Source organism: Apaloderma vittatum, unplaced genomic scaffold (assembly GCF_000703405.1).
Source record: "Apaloderma vittatum isolate BGI_N311 unplaced genomic scaffold, ASM70340v1 scaffold8689, whole genome shotgun sequence".
NCBI classification, from domain to species: Eukaryota; Metazoa; Chordata; class Aves; order Trogoniformes; family Trogonidae; genus Apaloderma; species Apaloderma vittatum.
The window spans coordinates 36,096-48,911 of NW_009736951.1; the positions used below are offsets into that span (position 1 = coordinate 36,096).

General features: G+C 38.5%; 1 protein-coding gene across 1 annotated transcript in view; it reads left to right on the forward strand.

Moving 5' to 3' along the window:
* Nucleotides 1-8,508, forward strand: part of LOC104279764 (potassium voltage-gated channel subfamily H member 1-like) — a gene marked incomplete at its 3' end in the record, with an annotated part of 20,840 nt that extends 12,332 nt beyond the window's left edge. Inside the window, exon 4 of the mRNA XM_009877155.1 lies at nucleotides 8,312-8,508. Coding sequence (XP_009875457.1) covers nucleotides 8,312-8,508 — 197 coding nt within the window. The remainder of the gene's footprint in view (nucleotides 1-8,311) is intronic.
* Between the last annotated feature and the right edge of the window lie 4,308 nt (nucleotides 8,509-12,816).

Consider the following 12,816-nt stretch of genomic DNA (forward strand, 5'->3'; position numbering starts at 1 on the left):
CTGATTTAATTTGATCCAATTGCAATCTTAAAGGAACGTTATAAGAATAATTGTTTGTTTTCTTTACAATTGCTCTAGCTTACTCATTTAGCCACAAGCGTTTCATTCAGATGTCGACACAAGAGGCTTAATTCAGATTTTGGTGGGGCAGATTTGCCTCCAGATAGGACAGTGCAAACTGACTGCAAGGGCAACTGCACCATAGGGACGGTTTATTTTAGAGGAGGGAAAATAGCAGTGCAGAAGTATTGTCTGTCTTAGACCTTCTCAGTGGAAAAGCTTTGCGTCTTCCACACGGTTGTGTGAAGAGTGCTTCTCAGCAGACTTGGAGATGTCGGATAAGTTAACTGTGCTGAGCCCAGGCTGCTTTCTAGACTGTCCCCCAGTACCTGAACTATCTTAGGTTTCCCTAAATAAACTGCTTTGGGTACACCCCCACTTTCAGAATTAAATTGTGTTATTTGGGGCCTTTTGTTAATTAAGGTCAAACTTCTGAAAAAGTCCCTTACTTATCTATTTAGTTTTTCACCCGCGTTTTAAATTTAGGTACACCTCCCTGTGTTAAAAATGTCAAGCAGCTGTGCTCTTAAGCTTAAAAAGTGGTTTTGGGATTATGGACAGCATTAGAGTTTTCTTATTATTTTCAAAGAGGGTATCTAGCGTCACAGCATTGTTTGTGCTATTGAATAAGACTGTAACGTGAACAGTGGTGCTTTGAAAAAGAAATGATTGAAATTAAAATCCAGCTTTATCTTTACTACTTGTATTGTGCTTTTTCTATTTATAGCTTTAAGTGCTTTTTTTTTTGCTTTTTGCTTCCCCCCCTCCCCCCAAGTTGACAGGCAGGTCAGATAAGTTGCATATTTCAAAGTGATTCAGTGAACATCAACTGAAGGAATGATTTTAAAAGCCTGATTTCCTCAGTGTGCATCCAAGCACAATATTAGCAAATGTATTAGAAATGGAGATGTGGCTAACTTTTTAAAAGACAGTGGCATAAAGAGGTATAATTTAATACAAAATTCTAATTTCACGGTGGATATAGGAGCAGCACTAGATTTTTTTCTGGAGAAATACAGGTTTATTCCAAATGGTGTTTTTGGATGGAGAGCATTCCTCATTCCTGTGCTCAAGACATCTAGAAAAAGTAGTGTGAGTTTACATCAGGAGTTGCCTATTTTGAGACTTCAGCCAGATGTTACTTGTTCTATGCCTAGCTTCTGGTAGAGTATTAGAAGTAGAAACTGCCAAAGCCCCTGTCCACTGCTGTCTATAGGTGGTCTAAGATTGTGTGGGATATTGGAGAAACAGATTTTTAAAACACTTGATTAATGACTTGCTGGAACAGCTAGGGAAGATGACGATTCCCCGAGAATAGAGGCCTCAGTAGTGAACTTCTTGGCACTTCAAATTAGTTGATTCCTTTGTTTTTTCCCCTCCTGTGGTTTCAAGTTTTCTGGTTGCGAATTTATGCTGCTTACACCTAAGTAGCCTGACACCACCACAAGTGGAAGAAGTCCTCTTTGGAAGTTGGTGATGTCTGGCAGGTTCCTGGCAGCGGTGCTCTGAGACACGCTGGCAGCAGAGATCGGGACGTGTGGGAGATTGTGCTCTCTGTTCCAGCATATTGCTTGATATCTCAGGCCCATCGTGGGCTCGCCTATCGTGTTTGTGACCACACTTCATACAGGTAGGAAGAGGCAGAAACTATAATTTAACAAAGAAGTCAGATTTCTGTAAAGGCCCTGATTTCTGGCAAGTGAACTATTGAATTAATTTTCATTTTTGTTTTTTTGGGTAGGGATTTGTTTCCGTCTCAGAATTTTGGATGAAGAAGAATTTTTTTTTTTTTCACTGAAAAGCTAGGTTAAAAAAATCTGAAAAATAGATCTTATTTGAACAATTTTTTCTTTATTTTCTTCAAGTTTCAAATTAAAACTTTTTTTGGATGTGTGTTTCTGAAATGTTGTTAAATTTTAAAATCTACTGTTGTAAACTCATGTGAATCCTTTTGTCTACTCTAAAAAAATCTAATTTGGGGGTTCAATGTAAGCTTCAAGCTATAGCATAAAGCTTATTTCTAAGTCATTGGGGAATAACTCTGAGGATATTGCAATCTGAACCTCTCATAAGTTTTTTTGAACTAGCATTGTGAATGCAATGACAACACAGATTGAGCTGTGTTTTTCCTGTTACTTAACCAATGCAAATAAATTCAAATATATTTATGACTCGTTTGAGCTGGGGACTTGCAGATCTTCTGAGTTAGTACAAACTGGCCACATAGTTATAATGTTTTTTACAATAGCCATTAAAAAGCAAATAAGGATAGATGATTCAGATTCTGGCAAAGCCTCCTAGCTTTTTTGTGAATAAGCCTAGTAGGGCCCAGTTGACATTTTAAAACTCTTCACAGTAAGTCAAGTAGTGAAATATAATCCAGGCTCTATTCAAAGAGACAAATAAACACATTAATTATAATAATAATAGGAATCTTAACTGTAACTAATTAATGTTGTTGCTACTCATCCCTGCTCTAAAATAAATGTTTTTATTTTGTCTATACAGTACAGACTCTGCTTCAACAGAGAAAATTGATGCGTTTGTATAGTAAACTGCAAAATGTTGCCAAGCTGTGTTTTAAAACATGAACAGATACACTCTGTTTCTATTTGTGTACCAGGCAAATCAGTGGAAGTGCAACTTCAGTTTAAAATCACTGTAACTTTTTTGTTTGTTTGTTTCTGTGGCACTGATGCTCTGGATTTTTTTAAAATGTTCTTATTGGAGGAGAAGACTGATTAAAATCACTGATTAATGAGAAACAATAAGTTCTCTGCAGTGCCGTTGGTGATTCACCTCCCAATTTGCACTTGAGACATCTTAAGAAAATCCAAAGCAACAAACCACTTCCACGCATCATTTCCTGCCAGCTATACTTGTTGGAGGACCAAACTACAGGTTATTCAGTGGCTGTCGAGTTTCACGATTTATCTGTGGGACAAATACTGAATAATCTACCTTGATGCCAAATGGTACCTCTGATATTTTCTGACTGGCAGGTATTCATTGCCTTAAAACAATGCACCAAGAGGAAGAATTACTTTTGCTCCGATGCCTCTAGTTGCCTTGAATCTTCTCTCTGTAAAATGGGAAAATTTAAATTGCATGCCTTACTCGGAAAAGGAGGAGATGAGGGAAGGGGGAAAGATTTTCAGTTGAAGCTAAACAGACACGTGGTGATCACAGAAGGGGTTTGACTGAAGTCTCACATCACTGGCTTTGAACACTGGGGATAAATACACTGTCCTTAGTGGAATTTTGCTTGAATGCAATTGGTAGGACCCTGTGACACGGACTAACTTCGGATCCTTTGCTTCTGTTCAGATCTTCTCAGGAGGGGAAAAAAAAACAAGAGAGAAATATCAGGCCAAGTTTTCTTTATTTGTTTTTAAATTTTGGCGGTATTCTTAATTGAGCAGTCACTGGTATAAAGGCTGACTTGCAGAGAACCTGCATTCGCCTTTACAGCAGTTGATGTCTCACATTGCTTGGAGGTGGAGAACAAACTCTGGGGGCACAGGCCAGTGTGGATGTTTTGGGGATCTGCACTGGGAAAGCCATTGCACAGCCGTGGCAGCTGCTGTGGATCAGCATCATGGATAATGGCATTTCCTAACATTTGATTTCCAAGATATGCTTGGTGCTACGTTGGTGCTGAGGTACCATCAAGCAGTGTTTGGTCATTCTAGATTAGCCTTGGATCTGCTGAGGCTCTGTCAGATCACCGTTCTTCTGTAGTTCAAATGTATGGTGAAGGCAGATCTGGAAGGGACCTGAGCTAGATTCTGGTGTTGGCTGCTGTAATAACTATTACTATTGACTTGAGAATGATTCTAACATGTATATTTCATGTGAGGTACTGAAAATCCTTAGATTTTTGTGAAATCCATCAAAGTCCACATTGACTTGAAGACCTTCAGCACGTGAATCCATGGCCTCACCTTCTCACCCAGCCTGCCACCATACCAAAACTGCATCACGACTCCCATAAATTGATAAAATAGATTGTCAGTCAAAATATTCCACCAAGTCATACTGTTTCAGAGTAGGGTGTAATATCTGCTATTTGAAAGTTTTTCAATACTTCCTGTTTGTAGGAGTGAAAAAACTGAGGGTTGTTCTGGTAGGCACATCAAAGCAATACAGCTGTAGTATGAGAGCATGTTTGTGGGGTTTTTTTTGAACAGAATCAGCAAAACACTTGTCTAAGTTGCAATAATCAGATCTTTATTACTTGTGCTGCTTTTGGGAGACAGAGTGGATATGGCTTGACCTTTCTCCTGACTCAGGCTGAATTTGCAGTGGTAACAGAGAAATCCTCTTTTCACTTATAAAACAAATAGCAAATTTGATATGGAGAAAAGATTGGGAAGGAATAAATACAGAAAGAGAAGGTGCTGGTTTTGTAAAGTAATTCTTCAGCATTTAAATATATCAGGGTTCGGGGACTTATTATAATAAAACAAGTAAACATATATATAACATAGAACAAGTAAATATAAAAGGCAGAAAACTATTTGGCTTTCAAGTATATGCTGAGCTGATGGTGGAAAAGGTCCTCAGCCCACAAATCCAGCAGGGAATATAAATGATTGATGGAAAAAGCTTAGATCATCCACTTTAAGTGTGATTGACAGATAGTGTTCCTGGCAAATGGCTGGAATTCAGCAAGCTGGGAATTAGAAATTCAAAGTACTGATAAACAAATGGCCATCTGCATTTCTCTAGCTTTTTAAACTTTATTCAGAGGCAAGGTAAAATATATAAAGCCTGGAGTTATATATAGAGGGAAGCTTTTGATTCAGGTTCTCTAATGCAACCATTAGACTTTGTCAACTGCCTTCTGATACACTTAAAAGTCTCACCTTACTCTTCTTGCTTTCTAATTACAGATGTTCTTGATAAAACAGCCACTTAATCTGCACTCTTTTTTTATTTCCTTTTTCCTAAGTGATTGATCTTTCTTTTATGGAGGACCTCTAAGTGGAGTTAGTATGCAGTTCCTTATTGTGTATAAGAGGACAATTGTTCTAATCCAGCACAGATACTCCTGGGTGGAATTTTAATTCCCTCTTGCTAAGTTTTTTTAGAATCTGATAATCTCGCTTGATACTTTTTTGGTATGCATCATTTAGAAAATGCACTTGACAGAAACAAAGCAGTGTAATGGTTGCATGGGTGCCTTGCTTTGGAAATGGAACTGTAATGTAGGATTGATTTTTTAGACTAGATCACTGGCTGTTAATTCGATTAACATCAAGGAAATTGTTAATGATGGAAGACAGTACAACTTCTTGGTTTAGCCTGTTTTTTTGTTTCTTAAAAGTTGAGGTTTCTGTGATCTCTCTCAGTCTGCGGTTCGTGTATTGCTTTTCTCTGTTTGGTTTGACTCGGCAGGCACCCAGCAGACCTAGCTCCTTCATATGCTGTTCTTTGCACCCATAGGAAGAGGCTCCCTGGGGTGGCAGAAAACTGCAGGAAGGGGAGTTTTTTGGGAGTTACAAATAGCAAGGGGAAACTGGGTTTGCTGCTACAGGTAAAGGACACAGCGGTGTCTTCCTGTGTTATGTGAAAAGCAAAATTAAATTTTAAAAAGAGTAAGTTATAACTAACTTCTGCTGTATGTTATTTCAGATGTAGGCAAAGCAGCACCATGCTGCTTGAACTTGCATTGTACTAATTATTCTTCATGTCAGTGTGAGGTGGTAAAATAATTATCATCATTTGAAGGTAGGAAAACTTGTCTGGAGATGTTAAGAAACACGCTTAGAAATGAGGTAGAATTCCTCTCCCTTATACTTGGACTACTGTTGCTCATCAGTGATGGCACATTTCAATGCTTGATAGATTCCAGAGCGTTAATTAAAATAGTTGTTTAGCTAATTGCCTGGAAGATTGTGAGTAAAAGCATATTTATTCCAAAGGCAAACAATCCATTTTTACCCAGCGAAGCATATCAGTTTTTATGGTGCATAAAAATTGTTTCACTTCAATTTTGAATATATTGTGTGTTTATCTGTCTAAAAGCCTTGTAGATGGTGATCTATTTTAAGTGCATGGAAGCTTTTTTCTTAGCCAATTTTTAATGCATCTACTGAAAAAGCATATGTTTAAATAATTGGAAATGTGAAAAGTCATTGCCATTAAAATGTAAATTTTTTTACTGCACCAGGTTATTGTACTACCACCATACTTACTCATATGTAGCCTTAGTAGTATTTCTGACTGTTAGCACACTTCTGTGTAAAGAGACAAAGGTGGAAGAAGAAGTATCATAATGGTACCTTTGCCTAACTTTGTGGGGAAAAAAAATGTGCTTGTGCAAAAGGCTTTTCAGTGTATATATGCATTTAAGATGGAAATGGAGTCTATGCTCCTCATGCGTGCTCAGGAGCTACATTGATTCCTGGCAGGTGGAGTGCATAGGGCTTGTGTGGAAGGCTGGGAGCACATCATCGTGAACTACAGTTTATTGCACTACAGTGTAGCTTACTATCAGACTGGTAGCTTCTCCTCAAAGAAAAAGTGCTTATCACCTAATGGAAGAGATTACATAATGGTGGAAGTACAGCTCAAGAGCTGAGGTAGATGTTCTGGGTTTAATTTAGAAGTTTTCTTGACTTCCTTTACTCATGGTTGTTCTCTTGACTTTCACGTAGGCTTTCATGCATGACTGTTTATTTAGGGAATGAAATCTAAAAGTCAATACACTTAACATGTATTTTGATGCTTCGACTTTAAGAATTGCTATGGGTGAAGTACCAACACCAGGGACCATCTGGTCCATCCCTACCACAACTTCACAGACATTGCGAACATGTTTCTTTGTTACTTGGCTTAGAAGTGATTTGTAGTAGTGATATAACACAGCAGAGGTTTAAGTGGAAAATACCATTCAAAACAAGAATGACGTAGTTTTTCATTGTCAAGGTCACAACTGAATATTATTATCCGGTTAGCATTATATGTCCAAAAAGAAAAAAATAAAGAAGACAGACGAGTACTCTCTAAAAGCCTGTAACCTTCTCTTAAGCATTCTCTTTTGTGCTGCACCTCAGTTGCGGTATAACCAGTGAAATCCTGCCTGGGGGCTGCTTCTTGGGCAGATTTTGGTGTGCTTGTCCTGCGTTGTAGTGCCCAGACTGGTGCAATTGCCATCACTGCAGTATTCCTCACTAGGTACTTCACTGGCTGCCCCAAGCTCAGAGAGACAGTCTCATGGGAAGCAAATGGCCATATTTTCTTACTCTCAATGCATAACAGTTAAATCATAGAATCATAGAATGAATCATAGAATGGCATAGGCTGGAAGGGACCTTGGAGATCATCTAGTCCAACCTCCCTGTTTTGGGAACGGACGCCACCTCTCGACTAGACCTGGCAACACATGGGGACCGAGCGGGAATCGAACCCGCGACCTCGGTGTTGATCCTTGTTGCCAGCACCGCGCTCAAACCACTGAGCTAACCGACTCCCTAATATGCTTGCCTTGTCAGTATTATCTCAGTGATAACTAACCTGTACTCTTCTTGGTTGGAACTATGTTGTTAAGTACTATATGGGGGCACACGTGCACAGCTATAGAAAGATTTTGTTGAGACTCTTTGCCAGCTGAAGAGCATTAGAGACACTGGAGTTGAGAGGTCTACTCTTTTGTACTGTTGTAAAGACAGACCCTTCTGGCAATGGTCTAGTGAACTAGGGCAAACTTACTTTACTACTGATATGTAGTAGTTTGTTTTATTACAGCCTGTAACTGCACTGACGTATTATAAAAAATGGTTTTATTGACACAATAGTGAGTAATTGTTAGCCAGATTAAGAAAACTCAACAGCATAGATGTAAGAAACAAATCCTTTGCATGCCGGTTAAAAGAAGAAAGGGAAAAAGCATTTTGTCTTAATTACTCTCTTTGAAAGGGATGAGAAGAGAACATGAACCAAGAATGAACTGCTTTTTTTTTGATTTTTAGAGGAAAGCCTTTACTGATATTTAAAGGAAACTTGTCACATGAAACTCTTCTTGATTGTGATTATTCTTATGAAATTTTGCTGGGCTGTTGTAATTAACAGAAAGATAGTAGAAAAGGTTATCAATTAAATATTTAAAAAATTTTCTTTTTTCAGACATTTCTTTTTTTCCCGACTACATAAGGTAGAAGAACCATGAGTGCATAAATGATATTTGTTTAATATTTTTGGTGGGGAAAGTATCATTGTTGAAAGCACTGCTGCTGTTTTTCTCTAGGCAAAGGAGATGTCTTTGGCGATGTGTTCTGGAAGGAATCTACCCTCGCCCAGTCCTGTGCCAATGTAAGGGCGTTGACTTACTGTGATCTTCATGTGATTAAGAGAGATGCCTTGCAGAAAGTGCTGGAGTTCTATACAGCCTTTTCACACTCCTTCTCCAGAAATCTCATTTTGACCTACAACTTGAGAAAAAGGGTAAGTAACTTTGGTAGTAACATATACCATATACGTGATCACTCTTAAGGACTGTCCGTATGAAAAAAAATAAATTGCTTGGATTCTGGCATTCTCTGTGGCTACAAAGAGTAATCTCTTCTTATAAGAAGGCTTTTCAGAGCTTGCCTAGGAGATCCTGCTAGCATCTAGAATCAAAGAGCCATAACTATTTATTCCAGCGCTAGTTTTATAGGGAGCTGGACTGTCTATATGTAAAAGTATTTTACATTTCTATAAAGTATGCAGATTCCAGCATATTTGTGAACTCTCGTGCACTTATGATAAGCAGTGTTCACTACTTTCTGCAACTTCAGTTTGTAAAGTAGCCAAAGGATGTTAGGGGTGTTTGCCTGGAGTTACAAGGAAAGCGGAAGGAAAGGTGTGTAATCTAATATATGGAACAGAAGTCAAGAACAGTAATCACAAAGGAAAAGTAATATGAGCATGGCTGATTTTATCCAGAGTTGTTTTTTTAGTATCAATCACATTTTGGAATTCTTTTGCTTATCTATAAAGTTTCCATTATCTTATCCTTGAGTTTTAGACTCTTTTTATTTCTTCTTGTGTGCTGATTCAAGTTACTTTGTCGAATGTGAATCACCATAACATAATATCCCATTTTAAATTCTCTGTGCAGTCTTCAGTGAACCATCTCTGTAGAAATTTATTAAATCTCTAGTAGATATAATTCAGTTGATATGATTTTATGATGCAATGTAGAAGACAATATTACATTGAAAATAACTACATTGGAGCACTTATACTTGCTTTAAAATATTATGATATAAAGATACTTGAGATCAGCTAAAGAAATGTGTTTGATAAGAGATTTTTTTTGTTCCTAAAAACAGTTCTCCATGGTAACTCCCAGGTGCCAAATAAGTCCTAGATAATTATACCTGAAAAAATAGAAACCTTTTCATCTTTGAAGTCTCTATTGTAACATTAGACTTTAAGCCTATAGTATCCATTTATTTATTTATTTATTTATTTTAAATTTTGTGCCTAGAGTTGGCATACTGAAATTAAAATAGTATGATAAAATTTTCTGTCTGCACATGTTATTATTATCAAAGAATTCAGCTTTTCAGTATTGGACAAAGAAGCATGTGCTTTCCATGCTTCGGTCAAATAAATCATAAATCTGGTAGTAATTAAAAACAAAGCAGCAAAGTTATACTTGATGATTTCCTCATAGGACATTTTTTCAAATGACATTGAACTCCTGCAGGATAAAGAGAAGCTACACAGCTGCAAGAAGTTTAAGAGAAATGCCCTGTTAAAAACTAAGTTTAATAACCAGCTCCTTACTTGGTGTTAATCAATGTAAGAAATGAAAAAAATTTGCTAGTGAGATCACCTAAAACATTGGTATCCCTGACTAGCATATTTTGAAATAGCACTGGGTAATGTGATAAGATGGTATAAGAATGTTCAACTACTTTTCTTTTAACATCAGTAGAAATAAGCTTTAAGGCACAGAAGGACCAACTCTCTAAAGCTCACAGTAATGCTAGCAGAGTCACATCATTGGATCTGCTCTGAGCCAAAAGTCCCAATTTTAGAATCAGATGCCTTCTCCAACAGTGACAGTCTTTGCCTCCATGCTCATGGATATAGCTTTTCCTAGCCCAGGCTACAAAACACACTTTAGCCACAGTATCATAATTCCTGTGCTATTAATCTTCTACATGAAAAGTTCCTAATAAAAAGGTACATTTTATGATAGCAATTTCCATCAAATAATTGGGTTTTAATTGAGTTGCAGTCAGCAGAAAAGTGGTGTTGGTTGAGAATAGAAGCAAGAGTTTGATGGCTCTAGGTTAACAGACTTCAGTTTTGTTTACATTATTGAAAAAAGACTGATTGCAATCAGAACGCAAATGTTAAATAATGTAAATAATATATGCTTTTGAAAACGCATAGAAGGTATGATACTTTAGAAGTTGGAGATAATGCATATGAAAAGGCAACTTTCTAGAGTATGGAATTTAATTTGGTCTAAATATCAGTGAATCTTTTATAGAAATAGCTTCCCAGCCTGCTACTTCTAACACTTCTCCTGGTCTATTTCTGCAAATGGAATTTTGTAGAATTCAGATGAACCTTCTGTGAGTTAACGTTTGTGATGTATTGCATATCCTTTGGAATATAAATACCAGAATTACACTTTCCATTTCAGTAAACAGTTTCATCTTTGGCTTCTAAAGCGTTCAGCTAGTTGAAGTGTAGATGCTGTATATTTATCCCAAATATATTCATACAGTTTCCAAATACAGGAAAAAGTAGCAATGGGGATTTTTTTGCCTGAAAGATCTCATGGGTATATTTTTAGTCTTGGTTATTCCTCTGAGGTGTCCTCATCTTCAGTGTGCACATGCCTTCGCCGGGCTGTCGTACTGAGTCTCACTGCACAGTATGAGGTACTTTCCAGCCAAGTTTTGCTCAGCTTAGTTGAGCTTTAGCACTGGTCCACTCTTTCACCATCTTCACGTGGGTGCTGGGTCTCCTCCACTTCTCTCGTAGAGATTGGGACTCCCTGTCCCAGAGCCCTTGGTCCCAATGACCTTACAGACATCCCCCACGTCTGGATCCACTTGCTAACGAATGTGACAGAAATAAGCTGACAGGGAAGTGCACTGCAAGATACCAAAACAAATTGATCTTGACCTCATCTGGCACTAGACCTGGATTTTTAGGCAAAGTAAAAAGCATCTTCCCTTCGTTTCTTTTGCTGCTCTTCCTACCAGTCTTGAATGTGCTTTGAGCTGAGCTGGCAGGGCAGGACGCTTCTGTCTGTGAGTCCTCTTTATGCCCTCCCTAGAACAGGGCTGCAATGGTGAATGTTACTGCCTATGACATCTGAGGACTTTGTGGATGAGGGCGACGCTTCCATTTGCACTGTCCCTGGTATGCCTTGACTGTCTGTGGCTGTGCTGAGAACACAGTTTCCTTTCGCTCACTTTCTCGACAAACACTGGTGAAGTGTCCTCTTTTCTAAATCTGTCAGCTCCCTGTCGGGTCATTCCCTGAGCAGTTTCTTCAAGCAACTAAAATCCTTCCTGAAGTTGGTAGCTGTCTAGTTACCTCTGGCTAGAGCTCAGACTTAGAAAACTTTTTATTTTTCCTAAGGGGAAAGGGAAAGAAGACCTTTAATTAACTCTTTCCGCTGCCAGCCATTGAATTTTTCATCTAACTGGAAGCAGGAGGAGAACCATCTGCTGCATCTGTCTCACCAACATCTTAAGAAGCTGGAAGTGCCATCTGTGGCTGCAGGGGACTGGATGTCAGAGTCAAGGGCTTTGCAGCTGAAAAGAAGCTAATGGAGGATTTCTTAAAACACTTCCTACTGTGACAATGTTGTGAAATTATAACAGATTAATATGATGTTTCTCTCCATTTTTGAAAGCTTGGAGAGGAACCAGAGTGTAGGCACTGGGGTTAGGTGCGATAGCCAAGTCACAAAGTCACCCTGTGGAGGAGTGTGGAGGAGAAATATTGCAGGTCTGGGGGCAGCAGGATCCACAGGCTGGATGGAGGTCTGGTTTTCCCCAACAAATATTCAAAGACTTTTGGGTTTCGAGCCTGGACTTCACAGCTCCAGGTTAGTAGAAGTGTAGGAGGAGAGAAGCTCGCATGATAGCTGCTTGTCATTGCCTTTTGCTTGTGATGAGGTGCAAGTTTGCTGGCACCTTCTTTAGGAACGTGAAAGGCCTCTGGCAGCACTTGCAAACGTTCTGGTCTTGGCAGTTGCTTCTTTCCATGTGTGTGAGCTTTGTGAGCAATATTAACTTACACTGGGTTGTACCACAGTGTATTTGCTCAGTTCATTCTGCTGCAGCCATAAATGATGTTATAGCTCAAATGATCGCACGCGCTACACAAAAGAGAGATCCTTATACATAATTTATTAAGCTGAGATTTCTCTAGTAAGCCATTTTAGCCTGGATAGAGATTAAATGACTAATTCTGAATGCTTTGGAGTATCATGATAGTGCAAGTAGCTTTTGCAGAAGCTGAAATTTGTGTGCTGGAATAAAAGAAAATGCAGTAGGATGTAGATATGTTATTTGGGATTTTGTAAGACTGAAAGAAATGGCAAAGAACACTGCATTTTTACAAAGCAAGCATGATTTAGTGATTTAAAGCCAAAGCTCCTAGTCAGAACATATTTCTTGAGAGAGCAGTGTTTGCAACAGAGTAGTCTGGCTCCCTGATGGTGTACAATTGCTTGCTTTTGTATGGGTAGTTTCTGTGCTTATTCTGTGCCATTCCAGCTGTGCCAGT